Source organism: Mustelus asterias, chromosome 29 (genome assembly GCF_964213995.1).
Source record: "Mustelus asterias chromosome 29, sMusAst1.hap1.1, whole genome shotgun sequence".
Lineage (NCBI taxonomy): Eukaryota > Metazoa > Chordata > Chondrichthyes > Carcharhiniformes > Triakidae > Mustelus > Mustelus asterias.
In genome coordinates, this window is record NC_135829.1 from 7,235,649 (window position 1) to 7,261,820 (window position 26,172).

General features: G+C 48.0%; 2 protein-coding genes across 2 annotated transcripts in view; both read right to left on the reverse strand.

Moving 5' to 3' along the window:
• Nucleotides 1–17,262, reverse strand: part of LOC144480396 (serine/threonine-protein kinase ULK3-like) — a 28,123-nt gene extending 10,861 nt beyond the window's left edge. Inside the window, exons 1-8 of the mRNA XM_078199801.1 lie at nt 17,199–17,262; nt 16,954–17,090; nt 11,909–12,049; nt 10,226–10,346; nt 8,279–8,383; nt 6,802–6,945; nt 5,412–5,494; nt 1,428–1,583 (exon numbers count right to left, since the gene is read on the reverse strand). Of these exons, the coding sequence (XP_078055927.1) occupies nt 1,428–1,583; nt 5,412–5,494; nt 6,802–6,945; nt 8,279–8,383; nt 10,226–10,346; nt 11,909–12,049; nt 16,954–17,052 (849 nt within the window). The 5' untranslated portion in view covers nt 17,053–17,090; nt 17,199–17,262. The remainder of the gene's footprint in view (nt 1–1,427; nt 1,584–5,411; nt 5,495–6,801; nt 6,946–8,278; nt 8,384–10,225; nt 10,347–11,908; nt 12,050–16,953; nt 17,091–17,198) is intronic.
• A 3,495-nt stretch (nt 17,263–20,757) lies between these two features.
• The window catches only part of LOC144480531 (secretory carrier-associated membrane protein 2-like), a 41,290-nt gene continuing 35,875 nt past the window's right edge, over nt 20,758–26,172 (reverse strand). Inside the window, exons 8-9 of the mRNA XM_078200095.1 lie at nt 25,847–25,964; nt 20,758–23,322 (exon numbers count right to left, since the gene is read on the reverse strand). Coding sequence (XP_078056221.1) covers nt 23,176–23,322; nt 25,847–25,964 — 265 coding nt within the window. The 3' untranslated portion in view covers nt 20,758–23,175. The remainder of the gene's footprint in view (nt 23,323–25,846; nt 25,965–26,172) is intronic.

Below are 26,172 nucleotides of genomic sequence, written 5' to 3' on the forward strand. Positions count from 1 at the left end.
AGACAGACAGACAGACAGACAGAGAGAGAGGGAGAGAGAGAGACAGAGAGGGAGAGAGAGAGAGAGAGAGACAGACAGACAGACAGAGAGACAGAGAGGGAGAGAGAGAGACAGAGAGGGAGAGAGAGAGACAGAGAGAGGGAGAGAGAGAGACAGAGAGAGAGAGAGAGAGAGACAGACAGACAGAGAGAGAGACAGAGAGGGAGAGAGACAGACAGAGAGGGAGAGAGAGAGACAGAGAGAGAGGGAGAGAGAGAGACAGAGAGAGAGAGAGAGAGAGACAGACAGAGAGAGAGACAGAGAGGGAGAGAGAGAGACAGAGAGAGAGAGAGAGACAGACAGACAGAGAGAGAGACAGAGAGACAGAGAGGGAGAGAGACAGACAGAGAGAGAGAGAGAGAGACAGAGAGAGAGGGAGAGAGAGAGACAGAGAGAGAGAGAGAGACAGACAGACAGAGAGAGAGACAGAGAGGGAGAGAGAGACAGAGAGAGAGAGAGAGACAGACAGACAGAGAGAGAGACAGACAGACAGAGAGAGAGACAGAGAGACAGAGAGGGAGAGAGACAGACAGAGAGGGAGAGAGAGAGACAGAGAGAGAGGAGAGAGAGAGACAGAGAGAGAGAGAGAGACAGACAGACAGAGAGAGAGACAGAGAGGGAGAGAGAGAGACAGAGAGAGAGAGAGAGACAGACAGACAGAGAGAGAGACAGAGAGACAGAGACAGACAGAGAGGGAGAGATAGCACGAGCGAGAGAGAGAGACAGAGAGAGAGACAGACAGAGAGAGAGACGAAGAGAGAGAGAGAGCGCGAGAGAGAGAGAGAGCGAGAGAGAGAGCGAGCACGAGAGAGACAGAGAGAGACAGTGAGAGAGAGAGAGAGAGAGACTGGGAGATGGAACTTGGGGCAAGTTAATTGCTTGGACGATTTGAGGGGAGAGATTGATTCCAGAGATGGGGGGTTGAAGAGAGACTGAACAGTTTAGGCCGATACTCTCTGGAATTTAGAAGAATGAGGGGAGATCAAATTGAGGTACATAAGATGATAAAAGGGGTATGGATAAAGTAGACGTGGAGCGGATGCTTCCTCTTGTGGGGCATTCTAGGACGAGAGGTCACAGTCTGAGGATAAGGGGCAGCAAATTTAAAACAGAGTTGAGGAGAAACTACTTCTCCCAAAGGGCTGTAAATCTGTGGAATTCGCTGCCCCAAAGCGCAGTGGATGCTGGGACAGTGAGTAAATTTAAGGAGGAGTTAGACAGATTTTTAATTGGGAATGGGTTGAAGGGTCATGGGGAGAAGGCAGGAAAATGGGGATGAGGAACATATCAGCCAGGATCGAATGGCAGAGCAGACTCGATGGGCCGAATGGCCTAATTCTGCTCCTGTATCTTATGAACTTATTAACAACAGAAGTGGGTGGACGTACGGCCTTTTCCAGACTCTCTGCGGCCGGCATGTGGTCCAGGTCCACCAGCGGGTGGGTGAAAAATTCCTCGAAGGTGATCCGACGATCCGGATCCCTCTCCAGCAGCCGGAGCAGCAAATCCCTGCACTGTCCCGAGACCCGGGCTCCCGGCGGAAGCTGAAATCAAACAAAGGGGGTCATGTGGGCATCTGGGAAAGACCCAAGGTCCCAGGAAAGGCCGCAAAGGCCTGGGAATCAATTTAAAAACACACACACACACACACACACAGACACAATCACACACACACACACCCTCTCACACACACACACCCCCTCTCACACACACACACCCCCTCTCACACACACCCCCTCTCACACACACACACCCCCTCTCACACACACACACCCCCTCTCACACACACACACCCCCTCTCACACACACACACCCTCTCTCACACACACACACCCCCTCTCACACACACACACCCTCTCTCACACACACACACCCTCTCTCACACAAACACACCCTCTCTCACACACACACACCCTCTCACACACACACACACCCTCTCACACACACACACACACCCTCTCACACACACACACACCCACAGACACACACACCCACAGACACACACACCCACAGACACACACACTCTCACAGACACACACACTCTCACAGACACACACACTCTCACAGACACACACACTCTCACACACAGACACACTCTCACACACAGACAGACACACTCTCACACACAGACAGACACACTCTCACACACAGACACACTCTCACACACACACCCTCTCTCACACACACCCTCTCACACACACAAACCCACACACACACAAACCCACACACACACAATCCCACACACACACAATCCCACACACACACAAACCCACACAAACCCACACACACACAAACCCACACACACAGACAGACACACACGGACAGACAGGCACACATAAAACAGCAGACAGATTCATACAAAAACATTGAATGTATTCAAGAGGCGGCTGGATATAGCACTTGGGGCGAATGGGATCAATGGTTATGGGGAGAAAGCAGGATGAGGCTATTGAGTTGGACGATCAGCCGTGATGGTGATGAATGGGGGAGCAGGCTCGAAGGGCCGAATGGCCTCCTCCTGCTCCTATCTTCCGTGTTTCTATGAATCATCCCCAATCTCAATTCACAAACTGCTGAGGGAGTGAGGGAAAAACTAAAGGAATCCAAAGATGTGCGGGTTAGTTTGATTGGCCATGCCAAACTGACCCGAGGGTCAGGGGGATTAGCAGGGTAAATGCATGGGGTTACAGTGATAGGGCCTGGGTGGGATTGTAGTTGGTGCAGACTCGATGGGCCGAATGGCCTCCGTCTGCACTGTCGGGATTCTATTCTACGAATCGCCTCGGGAGAGAAGAGGTGCGGGAGGAAATGTGAAACGCCATTTTGTATCTAGTCAGTAAATACTGCGTTTGTCGTTTTTAAAGTTGTGCTGATGTGGGATAAAGTGATAAATAAAAAAATGTTTCCCTTGCTTTCAAAATCAAGGAGTTTAAAAAAAAATTAATTGACGGGATGTGGGCTTCGCCGGCTCGGCCAGTGTTTATTGCCCGTTCTTCAATTGCCCTTGAGAAGGTGGCGGGTGAGCTGCCTCCTTGAACCCGCTGCAGTCCCTGAGGTGTAGGTACACCCACAGCGCTGTTAGGGAGGGAGTTCCAGGATTTTGACCCCGCGACTGCGAAGGAATGACCTTCACAATATCTTTCCAAGTCAGGATGGTGAGTGGCTTGGAGGGGAACTTGCAGATGGTGGGTGTTCCCCGTGTATCTGCTGCCACTGGGCTGTCCCCTGGGGCAAAAGGAGAGAGAAATGTTGAATTCAGCCACACGCTCCTGTCTGCTCACACCACCCTCTGGTGGTGACACTTTACACTGCAACATAATGGGGCCCTCTGGCCATCCATGGGCAAGGCTGCCACCTTGTGTCGGGATTTGAAATAGGTTTCGACTCCAGTTTTTCTCCCGAATCAGGAAGGGTTTTGAGGCTGTGAGCTCCCACTTGGTGCCGGGGCAGTAACTGGACACAAGTATAGTTACTCTTGGTCTGGGAGAACAGAACAGTCTGTGCGGAGTTTACACTTGTGTCTGCGTGGGTTTCCCTCCGGATGCTCCGGTTTCCTCCCACAGTCCAAAGATGTGCGAGTCAGGTTGACTGGCCGTGCTAAATTGTCCCTTAGTGTCAGGGGGACTGGCTAGGGTAAATATGTGGGGTTATGGGAATAGGGCCTGGGTGGGATTGTGGGCGGTGCAGACTCGATGGGCCGAATGGCCTCCTTCTGCACTGTAGGATTCTATGAACGCAAGTTAAGTTTTTTTTAAAGTTTATTTATTAGTGTCACAAGTAAGGCTTACATTAACACTGCAATGAAGTTACTGTGAAAATCCCCTAGTCGCCACACTCCTATTCGGGTACACGGAGGGAGAATTTAGCGCGGCCAATGCACCCTAACCAGCACGTTTTCCCGACTGTGGGAGGAAACCGGAGCACCCGGAGGAAACCCACGCAGACACGGGGAGAACGTGCAGACTCCACACAGACAGTGACCCGAGCCAGGAATTGAACTCAGGTCCCTGGCGCTGTGAGGCAGCAGTGCTAAACACTGTGCCACCGTGCCACCCATAAGTTGCTGCGTTTATTCATTTGTGTGGCATTGGTGCCAGTTCATGCAGCCAGCTCTGGCCCCCTGTGGGCCCTCTGCCGGTTTCTGGATCAGTAGGTGGTGGTATCTACCCGGGTACTAGAAAAATCCAGGCGGACTCTGCCAGTGCAGTATTGAGGGGGTGCTGCACTGTCCGAGGTGACGTATTCCAGGTGAAAGTTTAAAGGAAGGCCTTAGGGATGACCTTATAAAGGTTTATAAAACAATGAGGATCCAGGTGATAACGTGAATAGCCATGGTCTTTTCCCCAGGGTAGGGGGGAGTCCAAGACGAGAGGGCACAGGTTTAAGGTGAGAGGGGAATGGTTTAAAAGGGACCCGAGGGGCACCTTTTTCACACAGAGGGCGGTGTGTTTATGGAATGAGCTGCCAGAGGAGGGGGTAGAGGCGGGTACAATGACACCATTTAAAGGATATTTGGACAGGTACATGGATGGGAAAGGTTTAGAGGGATATGGGCCAAATGCAGGCAAATGGGACTAGTTTAGTTTAGGAAACCTGGTGGGCATGAACTAGTTGGGCCGAAGGGCCTGTTTCCGTGCAGTATATCCTTTTTTTTGTACACAGAGGGTGTTGGGGGCCTGGAATGCGCTGCCAGGTGAGGCGGTTGAGGCAGTTACGTTAGTCACATTTAAGACTTATCTGGATGGACACATGAACAGACGGGGAATAGAGGGATGTAAACGGTTGGTTTAGATAGGACAACATGATTGGCGCAGGCTTGGAGGGCCGAAAGGCCTGTTCCTGTGCTATACTGTTCTTTGTCCTTTGACACTATGACCCTGTCCCAACGTAACGTTTTGTCTCAGACCCCTCCAGTTCACAGTGTACAGCAAGCACGGTAGCACAGTGGTTAGCACTGCTGTCTCACAGCGCCAGGGACCCGGGTTCGATTCCCGGCTTGGGTCACTGTCTGTGTGGAGTTTGCACGTTCTCCCCCCGTGTCTGCGTGGGTTTCCTCCGGGTGCTCCGGTTTCCTCCCACAGTCTGAAAGACGTGCTGGTTAGGGTGCTAAATTCTCCCTCAGTGTAACCCGAACAGGCACCAGAGTGTGGCGACTCGGGGACAGTAACTTCACTGCAGTGTTAACGTAAGCCGACTTGCGACACTGATAAATAAACTTTAAAAACTTGAATGGCGCTACATAAAAGCAGGTTGTTGTTATATTCTTAGCTTGAAAGTGAACACACACTCGCGTGCCCCCCCCACTCGCGTGCCCCCCCCACTCGTGTGCCCCCCCCCACTCGTGTGCCCCCCCCCACTCCACGTTCACCCACCTCCACTGCCTTATTACTCCGTATCTTCTCCTCCAGCTCCGGAATCGACTTTGAGGCAAATGGTGGCCGACCAAATAACGCTTCTGCAACGGAAACAGAGCACAGCAGAGTCAGAGAATCGTAGAATCCCTACAGTGCAGAAGGAGGCCACTTGGCCCATCGAGTCTGCACCAACCACAATCCCACCCTATCCCCATAACCCCTGCTAATCCCTCTAACCTACGCATCCCGGGACACTAAGAGGCAATTTAGCACGGCCAATCAACCCAACCTGGAGACCCGGGCTCAAATCCCACCACGACAGCTGATGAAATTTGAGTTCAATAAAAAAAAGTCTACTGATGACCATGAAACCATTGTCGATTGTCGGGAAAACCCATCTGGTTCACTAACGTCCCTTTAGGGAAGGAAATCTGCCGTCCTTACCCGGTCTGGCCTACATGTGACTCCAGAGCAATGTGAATCATAGGATCTCTACAATGTAGAAGGAGGCGATTCGGCCCATCGAGCCTGCCCCGACAACAGCCCACCCTATCCACAGAACCCCACGTATTTACCCTGCTAATCCCCCTGACAACAAGGGGCAATTTCCCATGGCCAATCCACCTAACCTGCACATAAAGAACAAAGAACAATACAGCACAGGAACAGGCCCTTCAGCCCTCCAAGCCCGCGCCGCTCCCTGGTCCAAACATTCTTTTGTATCCCTCTATTCCCACTCCGTTCATGTGGCTATCTAGATAAGTCTTAAACGTTCCCAGTGTGTCCGCCTCCACCACCTTGCCTGGCAGCGCATTCCAGGCCCCCACCACCCTCTGTGTAAAATATGTCCTTCTGATATCCGTGTTAAACCTCCCCCCCCTCACCTTGAACCTATGACCCCTCGTGAACGTCACCACCGACCTGGGAAAAAGCTTCCCACCGTTCACCCTATCTATGCCTTTCATAATTTTGTACACCTCTATTAGGTCACCCCTCATCCTCCGTCTTTCCAGTGAGAACAACCCCAGTTTACCCAATCTCTCCTCATAGCTAAGCCCCTCCATATCAGGCAACATCCTGGTAAACCTCCTCTGCACTCTCTCTAAAGCCTCCACGTCCTTCTGGTAGTGTGGCGACCAGAACTGGACTGTGGGAGGAAACCGGAGCACCCGGAGGAAACCCACGCAGACACGGGGAGAACGTGCAGACTCCGCACAGACAGTGACCCGAGGCCGGGAATCGAACCCAGGTCCCTGGCGCTGTGAGGCAGCAGTGCTAACCCACTGTGCCACCGTGCCGCCCTAACAACTCCTCTGAAATATTCAAGGGCAATTAGGAATGGGCACTAAAGGCACATCCCATGAATGAATATTTTACTAATGTACTGCGACCCGACCCTCCAGCTCACCGTACAGGATAACGCCCACCGACCACAGATCCGCGCGGGCGTCGTATTGCTTCCGACAAACCATCTCGGGTGCCATGTACAAAGGCGATCCTCGCAGAACGTGTTTCTCATCCCAGGGAGACATGTGCTGGGCGAAGCCAAAGTCTGTAGATGAAGATGTCAGGTCAAAGTCAGGATCTTGCAAATGGAATAGGAGTTTTTACCTTTTGCTGCATTCATATTGGTAGAAGAATATCAAATTGCATTTACATAGCACCTTTAATGTCGTAAGTCATGGTGCTTCACCGCAGTGTCAACACAGAGCCAGCTACACAGGGAGATATATCTCCCTGTGTATCTCCCAGGAGACACATCAAAGAGACAGATTTTAAAGAGGTATTGTAGAAAGCAACATGGGTGGCACAGTAGTTCGCGCTGCTGCCTCACAGCGCCAGGGACGTGGGTTTGATTCTGGTTGGAGGACCAGGGACGGATCTGCTGCATCTTGTGCAATGAAGCAATGGGTGGCACAGTGGTTAGCACTGCTGCCTCACAGCGCCAGGGACCCAGGTTCGATTCCCGGCTTGGGTCACTGTCTGTGCGGAGTTTGCACATTCTCCTCGTGTCTGCGTGGGTTTCCTCCGGGTGCCCCGGTTTCCTCCCACACTCCAAAGATGTGCAGGTTAGGTGGATTGGCCGTGCTAAATTGTCCCTTAGTGTCCAAAGATGGATAGGTTAGGTGGATTGGCCATGCTAAATTGCCCCTTACTGTCAGGGGGATTAGCAGGGTTAATACAAGGGGTTACGGGAATAGGGAACTACCATTGATTATTGTAAAAATCCAGCTGGTTCACTAATGTCCCTTTAGGGAAGGAAATCTGCCATCCTTACCCGGTCTGGTCTACATGTGACTCCAGAGCCACAGCAATGCGGTTGACTCTTAATTGCCCCTGGAAATGGTGTGACAAGCTGCTCAGTGCAAGGGCAATTAGGAAGGGGCAATAAATGCTGGTAGTTGACCACAGCTCATGAAACAAAACGCAGGCAACTCCAAAGATGTGCAAGTTAGGTGGATTGGCCATGGTAAATGCACAGGGTTATGGGGATAGGATAGAAGGGGAGGGCCTGGGTGGGATGCTCTTTTGGAGAGTCGGTGCAGACTCGATGGGCCGAATAGCCTCCTTCTGCACTGCAGGGACTGTACTCTTCCCGGTGGCCTAGTCAAGTCCCATTCCTCAACTAACACCACTTTAAAAAAAAAACAGGTTCTTATCGCATTACTGCGACTGGGATCTTGCTGTGCTGTCATGTTCCTTTCCTGCGTTATGACAATTCAAAAACTACTTCCTTGGCTGGAAAGCGCTTTCGGGGGACCCTGAGGTGGAAAAGGCGCTATACGAATGCAAGTCTTTCTTTTCGTTCAACATCGACCTTTGTCGCAGTTTAGGAAACACAATGAGGTCAGAGGGCGGGAGGAGGAGAGGAGGCAACAACTCACCGGCGAGCTTGAGGTGGGGGACAGTCAGGGAACTGAGCAGAACGTTCTTTGGCTTCAGGTCGAGATGGGAGATATTCCGCTGATGGAGGTACTGGAGGGCGGAGGCTAAGAGAGGAGGGCAGAAAGAGAAAAGGAGGCTGAAAGTAGTTAATGTCTTACTAACCTCGAACATTACGAGTAGTGTTTTTCGCGTAATAATTACATGCATTATTCCTTTTGTATGAACAAAACTGGTCATTCCATCCCATAAATTCTCAGCTTCTTTTTTTCCACTGAACAATTTCTAAACCCCAAACTGACTTTCATGGTGAGGGTTACCCTGGAGATTCCTCCCGCTTGCCAAGCTAGGCGAATCCTCCAGCCCTGTTAGGCGAATCCTCCAGCCCCTGTTAGGCGACTCCTCCAGCCCTGTTTAAATCCTCACAAACTCAGCCTGTTCAATCTGACAACTGGACAGTGTTTGTGCAATGTCCACATTTGGTTTTGTGATAGTAAAGTTCTTAAAAGCAAGATCGTGGTTCAGTCTTGCTTTGCACACGGGTGGCACAGTGGGTTAGCACTGCTGCCTCACAGCGCCAGGGACCCGGGTTCGATTCCCGGCTTGGGTCAATGTCTGTGCGGAGTTTGCACATTCTCCCCGTGCCTGCGTGGGTTTCCTCCGGGTGCTCCGGTTTCCTCCCACAGTCCGAAAGACGTGCTGGTTAGGGTGCATTGGCCGTGCTAAATTCTCCCTCAGTGTACCCGAACAGTAGTGTGGCGATTAGGGGATTTTCACAGTAACCTCATTGTGGTGTTAATGTAGGCCTACTTGTGACTAATAAATAAACTTTAAAAACTCCATGTGGTAGCAAATTCCACATTCTACCTACTCTCCAGGTAAATAAGTTTCTCCTGAGTTCCTTATTGAATTTGTGAGTAACCTCATTACAGTGTTAACGCAAGCCTACTTGTGACACTAATAAATAAATAAAATTTTAACATAAAACACTTCTGGAAATCTGAAATAATAACCCCGTTCATCACCTTAAACCTTTACTCACGCCACCTCTCAATGAAGCACAGTGTGCAGCGTCTGTAGGGTGAGCTGGGGCAACTTGCAAAGTGTTGTTCACAGCACCTTCAAAACCAGAGACTGCTACCATCTGGAAGTCATGATGTGGAGATGCCGGCGTTGGACTGGGGTGAACACAGTAAGAAGTCTCACAACACCAGGTTAAAGTCCAACGGGTTTATTTGGTAGCAAAAGCCACACAAGCTTTCGGAGCGCTGCCCCTTCGAAGGAGCAGCGCTCCGAAAGCTAGTGGCTTTTGCTACCAAATAAACCTGTTGGACTTTAACCTGGTGTTGTGAGGCTTCTTACCATCTGGAAGGACAGAGGCAGCAGACGCCTGGGAGCACCCCACCTTCACGTTCCCCCTCCAAGCCACACGCCTTCCTAGCTTGGAACTATATCGAGCCTGGGTCCCTGGCGCTGTGAGGCAGCAGTGCCAACCACTGTGCTGCCCATTTGTCCCAAAGCCAAATCGAAATACAGTCACTGTTGCAATGTAGGGAACCAATTTGCGCACAGCAAGATCCCATATAACAATGTGTTCATGACCAGACAGTCTGGTTTTTAGAATTTTGACTGAGGGGGTAAACATTGGGCCGGACACGGGGGAGAATGCCCCCCTTTTTCTTCCAATTGAACCGTGGGATCTTTTGTCTCCACTTGAGAGGTCAGCTGAGTGACTCACGGTCCCTCCAACAGTGCGGCACCCCCTCAGTATCGACCCGACTGCGTCAGCTTAGATTCTGAGCTTGGGTTTTGGGAGTGGGACTGGACATTCTGACTCTGGGGAGAGTGCCACCCTGTGAGCTAGCACCGTCGCTGCCCGCGAGGCTCTCTGGGATGTCCCGCGGATGGGGAAGGCGATATGCCAACGCAGTTCCCTCTTTATCGCTTACCCAGCTGCTGCAGAAAGCGCCTGGCCACCTGCTCGGGAAGCATCCGGCGGCTCCGGATGAAGTGGGAGAGGTCGCCGCCGGCACAGAATTCCATGATGAGGTAAATGTTCACATTGTCCCACTGTCGAGACAGGGTCAAAGTGCACGTTAAAAAAAAAAACCCACGGTAACCGGAGCCCCAACATCCCCCCCCCCCCCCCCCCCCCCCCCGCCAACCCCGCCATCCCTCCGCCTCCCCAATCAGGTCAACTTTCCCTTTCACAGATACAAGCAGGAAAAGTGGGAATTTCCCACGACACGAAATTCCCCAAATTTGTAGGTTTCATAGAATCCCTACAGTGCAGAAGGAGGCCATTCAGCCCACCGAGTCTGCACCGACAACAGTCCCACCCAGGCCCTATCCCCATAACCCCATGCATTTACCCTAGCTAATCCCCCTGACATTAAGGGGCAATTTAGCACGGCCAATCCACCTAACCCGCACATCTTTGGACTGTGGGAGGAAACCGGAGCACCCGGAGGAAACCCATGGAGACACGGGGAGAATGTGCAAACTCCACACAGAGAGTGACCCGAGCCAGGAATCGAACCCGGGACCCTGGCGCTGTGAGGCAGCAGTGCTAACCACTGTGCCACCGTGTCGTGGGAAGGATCTCCTGGCCTAACCACTCCAGTCCAAAGGGGGCAGCGCCGTTCCATAGAGGTGTTGACTTCGGAGGGATGATTCGGAATTCCATAATTCCCAGTGGGAATTTGGCAGTGCTGCTTAAACCTACAACTTTCTCAATGGTCGGTTAGCTGGAGTATCAAGGAATTCCATTTATTGATCATATAAATATTGGAGATTGGGTAAAAGACGGTTCGCTGACAGGAAGGTTCAGCCAATCACATGCCAGCAAGAGTCTGTTCTTTTTCCAATTGGCCGTGGCACCTGGAGGATGAACCAATGGTGAGCGTGAGGAGTAAGGTGGGTGGAAAAGAAAATCACATGATAAAACCTTCCAGGATTGTCCCAAGCTGCGCTGGACCCAGAGCTGAGCCATCAACTCGCTAAAACTGGCTTCCAATAAAGGCCAAGGCCCCTCTTCCCCAATCGCTACCCAGTAACCCCCTCTCTGGAGGGGTTGGGTGGGATAGAATCAGCATCGCTCCAATTCGCTGAGGGACACTCTTCGATGAAATCCCCAAGTGTGTGGTAACAAACCCCTCGCAAAGGTCAGACCAGGAGAGGGAGGGGGAGGCTTGTTACACTACACACACGGCCAGGTGCGCACACAGAAATGCAGCCAGACACACAGACAGACACACACACACACAAAAGCGCGCCTGCTTTTCTGTGACACACACACACACTAGTGCACCTGCTTTCCCCCGACACACACACACGAGCGTACCTGCTTTCCCCCGACACAAACACACAACGCTCGCACTTTCCTCGACACACACAAGTGCACGCGTACACACCCAAAACACAACATGACGGGAAATCAGAAACAATCTGTAAACACTCAGCAAGTCAGGCAGCCTCTGTAAAGAGAGGAGTGACAAGGTCGTTCAGAGGAGACGGATGGGGGAACATATTTAAAGAGGGTGAAAGCCCGATGTGGGGGATTGAGGTTACCCTGATTCATTCCATAAATAAATCCTGCTCCCAATCTTCACCCAATCCCGGCTCAGACGTACCTGAAAATCCTTCAGCCGCACAATGTGAGGGTGACAGACTGTCTTCAGGATCTCGATCTCGGTCAGAAGGTTCTCCACTGAGGCTTTGTTCAAACTTTTCTTGCTCACGCACTTAATGGCGACCACTTCTCGACTGTTTACCTGTTGGGATACAGCGGGGAGAGAGGGAGGGAGGGTCTACATTAAGAGAAATTGGTGGGCAGTTTCCGAATAGACAGGATTGTGCCAATGGGACTGACTGCAGTGAGGAACAATTAAATATTCTTCAATTGGTACAAGACATCCAGTTACAGTCAAGTTATTCGCCCATACACCACTGTCCTCCAGTAACACTCAGCATGGAGAACATATCTCCACTTCTATCGCGCACTTCACAGAGAATATAAAGCTTTTGAGGATCAGCATCCCTTGTCCAGCCGTGGCTATTGTAGCTACTCTCCCCTCTGAGTCAGAAAGTCCCAGGTTCGAATCCCACCCCAGAGACGTGAGCAGGTAACCCAGCCTGCAGCGCTTGAGGGAGTGCTACAGTGCCGGAGATGCCATTCCTCAGATAATAAGTCGTCGCACAGTAACAGAATTGTGACGGTACAGAAGTAAGTCATTCGGCCCATCGGGGTCTGCACCGTGATAGCCCCCGTCACGGAGGCATAGTGGTTAGCACAGCTGCCTCACAGCACCAGGGACCCGGGTTCGATTCCCAGCTTGGGTCACTGTCTGTGTGGAGTTTGCACATTCTCTCCGTGTCTGCATGGGTTTCCTCCGGGTGCTCCGGTTTCCTCCCACAGTCCAAGATGTGCGGGTTAGGTTGATTGGCCGTGCTAAATTGCCCCTTAGTGTCAGGGGGACTAACTAGGGTAAATGCGTGGGGTTACAGGGATGGGGCCTGGGTGGGATTGTGGTCGGTGCAGGCTCGATGGGCCAAAAGGCCTCCTTCTGCACTGTATGATTCTATGATTCTAATCCAGAAACACAGCTAATGTTCTGGGGACCCGGGTTCGAATCCCGCCACGGCAGATGGTGGAATTTGAATTCAATAAAAAAAATATCTGGAATTAAGAATCTACTGATGACCATGAAACCATTATCAATTGTCGGGAAAAACCCATCTGGTTCACTAATGTCCTTTAGGGAAGGGAATCTGCCGTCCTTACCCGGTCTGGCCTACATGTGACTCCAGAGCCACTGCAATGGGGTTGACTCTCAACTGCCCTCAGGCAACTAGGGATGGGCAATAAATGCTGTAAGAAGTCTCACAACACCAGGTTAAAGTCCAACAGGTTTATTTGGTAGCAAATACCATAAGCTTTCGGAGCACTGCTCCTTCGTCAGATGGAGTGGATATCTGCTCTCAGTGTTGAATGCTCCCTCCACCCACATTGTCTGTACCTTTAAGACCTGGCTGGCTTTAGAGATTCGCATTCTAATCAGTATTCTGTAACTTGATTTCTGTGTCTGTGCCCTGTTTGAGAGCAGATATCCACTCCATCTGACGAAGGAGCAGTGCTCCGAAAGCTTATGGTATTTGCTACCAAATAAACCTGTTGGACTTTAACCTGGTGTTGTGAGACTTCTTACTGTGCTTACCCCAGTCCAACGCCGGCATCTCCACATCATAAATGCTGGCCAGCCAGCAACACCCATGTCCCACGAATGAATAATAAAACTAAACTCAAGAAAGCCCGCCAGACTATCTTCTTTGCAATCAGCACATAAATGGCTAAACACAGACAGTGAATAATGTAATTACTTCCATCCTTGCAAATTCACAATAAAAACCTGATTACAGTCAGATTTAGAGTGGGAGAGAGGGGAGTCATTTTTACCCCTCCTCACTTTGCTCTAACAGGGGTCTTCCACACTGTAACCAAGCAGAGGTGGCCCACTCACACCACAGAAATGATACAGCATGGAAAGGGGGCCATTCAGCCCATCTTGTGCATGCCGACCCAAAGGCATCCAGGTGCCCTTTCTAATCCCATCTTCCTGCACATGGTCCATATCCCTGCAACTTCCAGCACTTAGGATTCAAATCCAGTTACTTTTTGAACAGGTTTAGGGTCTCTGCCTCCATAGTGGAGAACTTGCCCGACTACATCAACGGGGATGAAGTGGAAATGGTTGAGAGCTTCAGGTTTCTAGGTGTCCAGGTCACCAACAACCTGTCCTGGTCCCCCCCATGCCAACGCTATAGTTAGGAAAGCCCACGAACACCTGTACTTTCTCAGGAGGCTAAGGAAATTTGGCATGTCCACTATGACTCTCACCAACTTTTACAGATGCACCATACAATATGTTTCTGTAAGATCTCCCCTCATTCTTCTGAATTCCAATGAGTATAGCCCCAGTCTACTCAGTCTCTCCTCATAAGCCAACCCTCTCAACTCCGGAATCAACCGAGTGAATCTCCTCTGCACCCCCTCCAGTGCCAGTATATCCTTTCTCAAGTAAGGAGACCAAAACTGTACACAGTACTCCAGGTGTGGCCTCACCAGCACCTTATACAGCTGCAACATAACCTCGCTGTTTTTAAACTCCATCCCTCTAACAATGAAGGACAAAGTTCCATTTGCCTTCTTAATTACCTGCTGCACCTGCAAACTAACTCCTTGAGATTCCTGCACAAGGACACCCAGGCCCCTCTGCACAGCAGCATGCTGCAATTTTTTACCATTTAAATAATAGTCCATTTTGCTGTTATTCCTACCAAAATGGATGACCTCACATTTACCAACATTGTACTCCATCTGCCAGACCCTCGCCCACTCACTTAGACTATCTATATCCCTTTGCAGACTTTCAGCGTCCTCTGCACACTTTGCTCTGCCACACATCTTAGTGTCATCTGTGAATTTTGACACACTACACTTGGTCCCCAACTCCAAATCATCTATGTAAATCGTAAATAATTGCGGTTCCAACACTGATCCCTGAGGCACACCACTGGTCACTGATCGCCAACCAGAAAAACACCCATTTACCCCCACTCTTTGCTTTCTGTTAGTTAACCAATCCTCTATCCATGCTAATACATTACCCGTAACACTGTGCACCTTTAGCTTATGTAGCAGTCTTTGGTGCGGCACCTTGTCAAATGCCTTCTGGAAATCCAGATATACCACATCCACAGGTTCCCCATTGTCCACTGCACACGTAATGTTCTCAAAGAATTCCACCACATTAGTCAAACATGAACTGCCCTTCATGAACCCATGCTGCGTCTTACCAATGGGACAATTTATATCCAGATGTCTCGCTATTTCTTCCTTGATGATAGATTCAAGCATTTTCCCTACTACAGAAGTTAAGCTAACCGGCCTATGGTTACCCGCCTTTTGTCCACCTCCTTTTTTAAACAGTGGCGTCACATTTGCTGTTTTCTGATCTGCGGGAACCACCCCAGAGTCCAGCGAATTTTGGTAAATTACCACTAATGCATTTGCTATTTCTCCCGCCATCTCTTTTAGTACCCTGGGATGCATTCCATCAAGGCCAGGAGACTTGTCTACCTTTAGCCCCATTAACTTGCCCAACACTACCTCTTTCGTGATAATGAGAGTTTCTAGGTTCTCACCTGCCATAGCCTTCCTGTCATCAATTTTTGGCATGTTATTTGTGTTTTCCACTGTGAAGACCGACACAAAATTCCTGTTCAATGCCTCAGCCATTTTCTCATTTCCAGTTATTACAGCCTCTTTCTCGTCCTCTAAAGGACCAATGTTTATTTTGGCCAGTCTTTTTTGTTTTATATATTTGTAGAAACTTTTGCTCTCTGTTTTTATATTCTGAGCTAGCTTACTCTCATAATCCATCTTACTTTTCTTTATAGCTTTTTTCGTGGCTTTCTGCTGACCTTTAACAATTTCCCAATCCTCTAGGTTCCCACTAATCTTTGCCACTTTGTATGCATTTTCTTTCAATTTGATACCCTCCTTTATTTCCTTAGATATCCATGGCTGATTATCTCTTTTTCTACAGTCCTTCCTTATCACTAGTATATACTTTTGCTGAGCACTGTGAAAGATCGCTTTGAAAGTCCTTGGTTCGGCCCTTCGAACGTGCTTCACCATTCATTTTGATCATCAAATTCAATATCCTAATCCCCCCTCTTCCTCTCATATCCCTCGATCCCTTTAGCCCCAAGAGCTATATCTAATTTCTTCTTGAAATCACACAACGTTTTGGCCTCAACTACTTTCTGTGGGAGTGAATTCCACACATTCACCACCCTCTGGGTGAAGAAATCGCTCCTCACCTCAGTTCTAAAAAGGTTTACCCCTTATCCTCAAACTATGACCCCTTGTTCTAGACTCCCCAACCATCGGGAACATTCTTTCTGAACCTACCCTGCCTAACCCTGTTAGAATTTTAAAAGTTTCTCTGAGATCCCCTCTCTCTCTTCTAAACTCCAGTGAATACAATCCTAACCAACTTAGTTTCCCCTCATATGACAGACCTGCCATCCCAGGAAACAGCCTGGTAAACCTTCGCTGTCCTCCCTCTATAGCAAGGACATCCTTCCTCAGATAAGGACACCAAAACTGCACACAATACTCCAGGTGTGGCCTCACCAACGCCCTATACAATTGCAGCAAAACGTCCCTATCCCTATACTCAAAATCCTCTCGCTATCCAAAGATGTGCGGGTCAGGTGGATTGGCCATGCTAAATTGTCGGGGGACTAGCTAGGGTTAATGCATGGGGTTATGGGATAGGGGCTGACTGGGATTGTGGTTGGTGCAGACTCAATGGGCCGAATGGCCTCCTTCTGCACTGTAGGATTCTATGAAGGCCAACATACCATTTGCCTTTATTGCCTGCCGTACCTGCGCGCTCACTTTCAGCGACGGATACACGAGGACACCAAGGTCTGGCTGGGTATCCCACCTCTCTGAATGCACACCCATTCAAGTAATAATCTCTCTTCCTGTAATCCAAATTACCCAATACAACTTCCTGCAGGCTTCAGGCAGAGATGTCGCCGCCCCACCAGCCTCTCACCTGTGGCACAGGTGTTACTGGAGAAGCTCGCGGTGTAAATAGCTCACCTTTCTGTAGGCTTTGTACACTGTGGCATAGGTGCCACTGCCCAATTTCTCTGTCAAGATAAACTCTTCCAATTTAGGTGGAGCGCAAACAGACGCCATCCGGCAGTTCCATTCAAGGGAGAGAGGGCTGGACGGGCCTGAATTCAAGAGGAAGAGAGATAGAGAGAGATTAAAAGCAGAGGTTTAATGTGCAGTCAGACATAACTCCACCCATCGCTTTCACTTTGCAAACTGATCTTGCTCACTCTGATACGAGGATCAACTTCCCTCCATGAGAAATGCTTCCGGGGTTTGGGATATTAATCCCTGCATTTAAAGTCTCGCAGAAAGAGAGAATCGACTCTCACGCATGGACAAATATTGCGCTTGTAACAATTTTGTTTTTGCAACATTCTTATCCAACGAGTGCAATTTCAGTTCTATATCTTGGCTACAGAATTCAAACTGGAACAACCCAGAACATGTATCTTCTTTATTGTTGTTGTGTGCACGGAAACAGTTGTATTTTATATATATTTTTTGCAAGCAGAGTAATATTCTGCCACTTAAACAAATTAGTGTCAGGCAGCGATCAGGATCGAACCAGCGCAGCTACTTCCTGCAGGCATTTTCTGGCAAGATGCTTTGCTATCGCGGTTCCTGTTGAACAGAGTTCTTGCAGGGTGTGTGAGAGAACTGCCCCCTCCTCCCCCCCCCCCTATGGGATTGGCGATGAAATTCTCAAGGCTGAAAAATGAACTTTAAAGTAAAAGTTGATTTATTTATTAGTCACAAGTAAGGCTTACATTAACACTGCAATGAAGTTACTGTGAAATTCCCCTAGTCGCCACTGTCCAGCGCCTGTTCGGGTACACGGAGGGAGAATTTAGCACGGCCAATGCATCTAACCAGCACGTCTTTCAGAAAGTGGGAGGAAACCGGAGCATCCGGAGGAAACCCACGCAGACATGGGGAGAACGTGCAGACTCCACACAGACAGTGAACCCAAGCCGGGAATCGAACCCGGGTCCCTGGTGCTGTGAGGCAGCAGTGCTAACCCACTGTGCCACCCTTGTTTTGATGCATAGCACTTTTTGGAAATAAAAATTACTTGGAAGCATGTTTAATGGTAGCGTTACCTCGACTATCTCACGCAGCCCTCCTCAGCTTGTGAAGATAGTGGGGGGGGGGGGGGGGTAATGGCAGCACGGTGGCACAGCGATTAGCACAGCTGCCTCACAGCGCCAGGGACCCGGATTCAATTCCCGGCTTGGGTCACTGTCCGCGTGGAGTTTGCACGTTCTCCCCGTGTCTGAGCGGGTTTCCTCCCACAGTCCCGAAAGACATGCTGGTTAGGTGTGCGTTGGCTATGCTAAATTCTCCCTCAATGTACCCGAATAGGTGCTGGAGTTGCAGTGTCAATGTAAGCCTGCTTATAACATTAATAAATTTGAATATGCACACTCAACATTGGGGAGTTGGTAGTCACTGATATTATCACATTTGCTGCTCTTGAATTGTCGATCACAGACATGTGTTTTGGAATCAAACTGATTTGGAAAGAGGGCATTTTGCTTTTGATGTTTAGAGAGGGGAAGTTTAATTGACTGGCAAGAAACCTGTGTTATTTTGGGGCATGCCCCTTTAAGAGAATAGGTCATGTGACCCAGGACTTTGCCAATTCAGTGTTGACTGTGTTTGAGGAGAGGTGTTAGTTCCAGTTGTTAACTTCCATTGACCTTGTCATTATATCAAACCTAAAACCTGTTAAATAAACCATGAGGTCAGTTTTTTTTTTGCGGAAGTGGCCAGTCAGCCCATCGAGTTTGCACCGACTCTTTGACGGAATATCTAACCCAGACCCTCTTGCTCACCCTATCCTCATACCCCACATATTTATCATGGTTAATCCACCTAACCTGCATATCTTCGGCCATTAAGGGGCAATTTAGCATGGTCAATCCACTCAACTTGCAAATATTTGGACTGTGGGAGGAAACCAGAGCACCCGGAGGAAACCCACGCAGACACAGGGAGAACATCCAAACTCCACACAGTTACCCAAGGCCGGGATTGAACCTGGGTCCCTGCTGCTGTGAGGCAGTAGTGCTAACCACTGTGCTGCCCCAATTTCCAGCAGGATTTAATAGCTATGCTTTTTTTTTTAAATATTGAAAAGCAATGGATATCTGGTGAAATGTTATTGCCCTAAAATATTTCTCTCTCCAAAGATTCTGTCTGACCTGCTTAGTACAGGATTTTATTTCCAATTTATAAATTTTGATCTGATCCATGACAAAGTATTAATCAATGGGAAAGAACAAGGCAAGTTAACATGGGGTTCTATAGTCACATCCTGGTTCAGCCCTTTTGATGTCAACATTGCTAAGGTTGCCTGCAGCAGCTGATCCAATGACAATGTTCCTTATTGAGGAGAGTGGGAGGATCTGGGGTTATGAACTTTGCTCCCAATGATCAGCTGACAGAAGGTGCAACTCAAACAAAAGCAGAGGCTCAGCAAGCTATCCCTTGCAAATCATGATAATTACACAATACATAAAGGTAGGCAGGCCTGACCCAGGTTTAGCAATCCAACCCACGCCCTATCCCCGTAACCCCACATATTTATCCGCTAATCCCTCTCCTATGCATCCCGGGACACTAAGGGGCAATTTAGCATGGCCAATGCACCCAACCTGCACATCTTTGGACTGTGGGAGGAGGCCCATGCAGACGCGGAGAGAATGTGCAAACTCCACACAGTGAACCGAGCCGGGAATCGAACACAGGTCTCTGGAATAGAGGCAGCAGTGCTAACCACTGCGTGTAAGTTAGGTGGATTGGCCATAGTAAATTACCCCACAGTGTCCAAAGATGTGGTTAGGTGGATTGGCCTTGCTAAATAAACCCTCAAGTGTTCAAAAAAGTGTAGGTTAGATGGATTAACTATTGGAAATGTGTGGGGTTATAGGGATAGGGCACGAAGAGGGCCTGGGTTAGATACCCCAATCAGAGTCATTGCTGACTCAATGGGCTGAATGGCCTCTTCCACAAAAAAAAATGACCTTATTTCCCAGGTCAATCTATTGGTAGAATTGAATATGTCACTCACTAGGAAGATATTATATTGCTTCAAAAGCTTGCATTCTGTAAAACACTTGTACTCATTCTTGCAGAGACTCATCTGGAGGTGAGCTGAACGGGATCGGGGAAACAGAGGCGACCCAAACCCAAAACATAGAGCCGAAACTACGATGTGTGAGATTCATTATCTGTGTTATTGAAATTGTTTGGCACATGCTGTCTCTGTCTGCCAAAACAATCCTCGCAGCTGTGGCCATGGAATGCTGCTGCTTGCAGCACTGCAATGCATCAATTTTTCTAGCTGACCAAGCATGCCTTCTGAATCTTAAAATGTGGTCACACGTTAGCTGTAGTCAAGTTATTTAACCCCTGCAGTCTAGCATTTAAATTCAACAGCATAGGCAGAAAGATATGATACAAAAGTCTGAGGTCACGTACCAACCGACTCAAGAACAGCTTCTTCCCTGCTGCTGTCAGACTTTTGAGTGGATCCCTACCTTGCACTAAGTTGATCTTTCTCTACACCCTCGCTTTGACTGTGTAACACTACATTCTGCACTCTCCTTTCCTTCCCTATGAACAGTATGCTTTGTCTGCATAGCGTGCAAGAAACAAAACTTTTCACTGTATCCCAATACATGTGACAATAATAAATCAAAATCAAATCTTAAAATGAAGTCCTTGCATAAATTAAGTGAACCATACAGGTGCTCAGTCTGAAGAGTCAAAGAACAACTGCAATTGAGTTAAAGACCTTTATTTGACCACAAATGTTTTAAAAGGACATTTGCATGGAATTAAGTTTGTTTTTAAAACAATGAAAAGCTAACACCATACATTCCATCGGAAAACTTGTTCAAGCGAATGAGCATCCCATTTACATTTGTGAAATCAAAAAAAATTACACCAGCTCACTTTGATATGATTTCAAAATAAAAATACTCGAATTATAAAGGCAAGTCCTGTAAACCAACAGCTGTGAAGCTAAAGGGTGACAATCTCTAAATTGACACTGTACTCATCCTGCCCAGTTTTGTCCTAAGCACGTGTACCCATTCCCTGTTGGTAGCACAGTACCTGTTGTATGCCAAACTAACCTGGAGGGAAAAAGAGGGGGGTCTTTGTGAATAATTCAAAACCAGGAATTTCATAGCTACAGCTTCTTTCTTATATGTTCTAACACTTGGGTGGGGATTACAATCATCGCAGGGGTACTAGTTACAGTCAGCTGGAAGGGATCTGCAGCAGCAGTCCTGGAGGGCACTGGGACTTCCAACTAGATACCAAGAGGCCAAATCCCAGGTCTCAGCCAACACTCACGTACTTGTAGCTTCCTGTGGTTTATCCACTTGCCTGGGAGAAGGGCAAAGAAAGCGACACAGCTCAACAAAGACACCACTGAACCGGTCCATAGGGAATCACGTTTACCCAAGAAGGGTGAAGTTGCTTTTTGGGGGGGGGGGGGGGGGGGGAGGGGGAAAGAGAGAGAGAAGGGTGAAGTGGCAAGAGAAGAAAAAAGCTTCCCAAAATAATTAAAGGTTTCTAACTATTGCAAATATGGGAAGGAAATCATTCTACCGACAGAATACCAATTGGAAGCGGCGATCAGTTTTTTTTGGTCTTCCTGATGAGACTTAGTTCGACAATGGATTAAAACAGGAAAACCCATCGAACCGAAAGTTGGGGGAGGGGGATGACTGGGATATCCCAGTTACAAGAAAAAAAATCGACAAAGGATTATTAGGAGATCAAAAAGGTGCCACTTAAAAGATGAGTTGAAAGAAGACACTTATTTTCCCCCCAAATCAACTAAAAACTGGGTCAACAACTTGAAGCATTTCCCCCCAACTTTCCACAGCTGCCGCCTTACTTGCTGGGTCTTTCCAGCATTTTTACTTTTCTTTCAGGGTTCCAGCATCTGCGGTAGTTTTATTTTGATTCAGTCACATGATTCAGGGTGAATAATTAAATCTGACCAATTAAATCCTATAGCAAATACTCTTCTAATCGTACCCACATCCCCCCAACAATACTTCAGATATAATTTAAAAAGGTGGGGGGGGGGGGGGGGGGGGGTAGAGATGGTTCTTAAAAGGAGCATTAGTATTCCAGAGCAAACATTAAGCGATGGCTTTGATGAAAGACTAATCGCCCGAAAGCACAGCTTTAAATACCCAGAAAGAAAGCGACAGGAACAGAAAATCTACAGCTGCAGGCAAATCAAACGCAGCGAGAAAATACTGGAAATGTTCACAGGTCATTCAGCGTTTGTGAATAACAGATCAGTTCAATTTTTTTGTTTAAAAGTGTGGTCAGAGTTGGAAAAGAAATTACAGGAACATAACGAATGGAAGGAGAAAGAGGGAGCATTGTGTGCATGTGTGTTGTCACCTCTCATTATATCCAAAATATTAACATCGGTTATCGCCATAGATGCTGCCCGACTTGCTGAATGTTATTAGGACATTCTCCCTTTAAATACCCAATTGTTTTTAAATAGCCCAACGTTTGGTGAGAATTTATGATTAAGAAACTAATTGACAAGAGGCAAACCCAAGCGAGGAACTTGAAGCTTTTGCCCCAGGTTTCTGTGATGTAACTTTTACCCCAGTGTAAATAGAGGAAATAAAACCCACTAAGCCTGGCCACCCCATGACAAAAACTAACTGCGCCCAGCATAACCCCCACTCAGTTCACCAGACTGATGTAAAGCTACAGAACGACAGATGACCAGCCGTGGCATACACCATCATAGTGTTGAACAATACTTAAGGTGCTATTAAAACTTGCTGTGCTTAATGTATTATTGAAGACGCTCATTAAAGTATGAAGACTTCAAAAATAAAGAGTTAACTTGATACTTTACTCTCTTCTACAAACGTACCGCCCCAACAGTCCAATGCACCGACCAATGATTCTTCATAAAACAAGAAAATATCAAACGCAAACTGCCAAGCAGTTGGCTTTCTAAGTAGAAAATGCAGCGATATTATCAAACCGTTTGTGTGAAACCCTTTCATTAAAGCCAAGTATATCCTTCCCCCTTTTTTTTTTGTAAAAAAGGTAGACACACAAAATACACATTTTTGTCCAATGAAAGTGCATCTTTATAAAGAACGTACAAAGAGGAAAAGTTTTGAAAGCAGTAATTTCCAATATTTAGTTTCCTTGGAAGGTGCTTTGTGCAGCAGTAGATGCAGCAGTAGCTGCAGCACTCCGCACCGTGGTGTTGGTGAAGACCCCGTGGGAAAATTCTTCCTGTGCTCTCTGAAAACTGGCTCCTGTGCTGCGGAATATCGAATGTACCTGGAAGAGAAAACAGAATAATAGGATTCGTCAGGGCATTTCTTATTCTTCCCCATTTTAAATCAACAGCACGGTGGCTAGCACTGCGGCCTCACAGCGTCAGGGATCTGGGTTCGATTCGCGGCTTGGGTTACTGCCTGTGCGGAGTCCTTCCCCGTGTCTGCGTGGGTTTCCTCAGGGAGCTCCGGCTTCCTCTCTCAGTCCGAAAAGACGTGCTGGTTAGGTGTGCATTGGTCGTGCCAAATTCTCCCTCAGGTGTACCCGAACAGGTGCCGGAGTGTGGCGACTGGGGGATTTTCACAGTAACTTCATTGCAGTGTTAATGTAAACCTGCTTGTGACACTGATAAATAAATGGTTTAAAAAAATGTACTGCATTTATATAGCACCGTTTCATGTAGAGAAACATCTGCTTTAGAGGCACAAGGCAAAAATGGATGTGGAGTCAAAAAGAAAAAGCAATTGGAGGCAGGTTAGAGACCAAAGACTTTAAGAGGTGGGTTATTAAAGGAGTGTCTTGGCTCCTGTACGGAGGTTTAGGGATTCAATTCCAATTCAGTGAAGGCGCAGTTTCAATTAGGGTAGGATGCACAAAACCACCTCATACAAATGAGGTACATAGGAACAGGAGGAACCCATTCCAGCTCAGAGTTTGTTCCCTCAATGGGAGCACTAGATGATTGGTATCTTAAATTATTTAATGGCCTCACTAACAAGAACCTATCAATTTCAGAATTAAGATTAATTGAGCTCGCATCGACTGGTTCCTGTGGGAGTGTTCCGCACTCCGACCCTAACTTGCATGAATAGTTCTTGCCCAAATTTCTCTCAAAAACTGTTTGGCTCCGATTTCATAAAATCACGACAGTGCAGGAGGCCCGCAATTCAGCCCATCGAGTATGCACCGACTCGGACAGAGCACCCCACACAGGCCCCATCCCCATAATCCCATACATTTACCCCGCTAATCCCCATAATGTACACATCTTGGGACACTAAGGGGCAATGTAGCACAGCCAATCCACCTAACCGACACATTTTTGGACTAGAATCATAGAATGATTCTAGTTGGACTGTGGGAGGAAACCCACGCAGGACACAGGGAGAACATGCAAAGTCCGCACAGGCAGTGACCCCAGGCCGGGAATTGAACCCAGGTCCCTGGCGCTGTGAGGCAGCGGTGCTAACCACTGTGCCAGCCCCTTAGCCCTGAACTCCGCCACCAGTGGAGCAAGTTTTCATCTACTCTACAAATTCCTTTCAGTATCCTCAGAATTTCAATCAAATCAACGTATAACCTTCTATATTCCAGGGAATATAATCCTCATAGTTAAACCTTGGGAGTCCCGTTAACATTCTGGTGAATCTGTATTGCACTTTACCAGAGACCAATAAATCCTTTCTAAGCTGCGATGCTCAGAACTGTTCACACAGTATTCCTGATGTGTTCCAGTTCCGGTATTGCTGTTGTAAACCTCCCCCCCCTTTATATTGCAGCTCTTCAGATGTAAAGGCTAATATTTGATTTGCCTTTGGATTTTTTTTTTTTTACCTCTTTGACCCTACACTGGATGGGGTGGAGCTGAGAGAGAGATAAAAGGAAGGATTTAAACACCAGGATAAAAAAAAGTTTAAATTTGATGGGCTGGGGGAATTAGGAGCCAATATAGGCTAGCAAGATAAAAAGCAAATTACTGCGGAAGCTGGAATCTAAAAGCAAAAGAGAAAATACTGGAAAATCTCAGCAGGTCTGGCAGCATCTGTAAGGAGAGAAAAGAGCAGACGTTTCGAGTCCAGGCAAAGCTTTGTCAAAGGGTCATCTGGACTCGAAACGTCAGCTCTTTTCTCTCCTTACAGATGCTGCCAGACCTGCTGAGATTTTCCAGCATTTTCTCTTTTGGTTTTAGGTCAGCAAGGGCGAGGGGTAATTGAGATAGAACAAAGGAAGGTACAGCACCGGAACAGCCGCTTCGGCCCTCCAAGCCTGTGCTGATCATGATGCCCTAACAAAACCTTCCGCCCTTACTCGGTCATTATCCCTCTATTCCCTCCCTATTCATGTACCCATCCAGGTGAATACAAGCAGCAAGTTTTTGGATTGGTTTTGGTTTGATTTATTATTGTCACATGTATGAGCATACAGTGAAAAGTATTGTTTCTCACGCGCTATACAAAGCATACCGTTCATAGAGAAGGACAGAGTGCAGAATGTAGCGTTACAGTCATAGCTGGGATGTAGAGAAAGATCAGCTTAATGGAGAAATTGAATTAAAGCATTGTTAGAGAGTTTAAGAGAGTTAGAATGAAGTTTTAGAAACATAGAACTGGAAGGTATGCTGGGCACAGCAAGAAATCGCTTCCCTCCGGCGCCATCTTGGAAAATCTTTTCACGGCTGAAGTTTACAGGTGAGGGGGTGGAGCGCCAGCACAGCAGCAGAGTTATTAAACCAGAGGCAGCAAACGCTAGGATGAGAGTTTCAGCAGATGAGGAGTAATGTTACAAAGAGCAAATTAGACATTCTTACCCTCTGTACCAGCAACAAAGACAGGACTGCACACACTGTGAAGAATACTGACACCACCATCATGACCACTCCCACAGCGAGGTTTTTACTTGTCCAACTCAGAGCTGCAATCCAACCACTGAAACGAGAGACACAAACGGGTCAGGTTTGTTGCGTGGTGTGAGCACAATTTTACATAATTCAAGGACCATTGTTAAGACCCAGGAGGTAACCCATTCCGTTAGGGGAAACAACTAAACAAAAAAACAAATGCAAAACCATGGCACTTCATCAATATAATAAAAACTTGAAGGAAAAGCCTTGGAGATATTACTGCAGTTCTACGT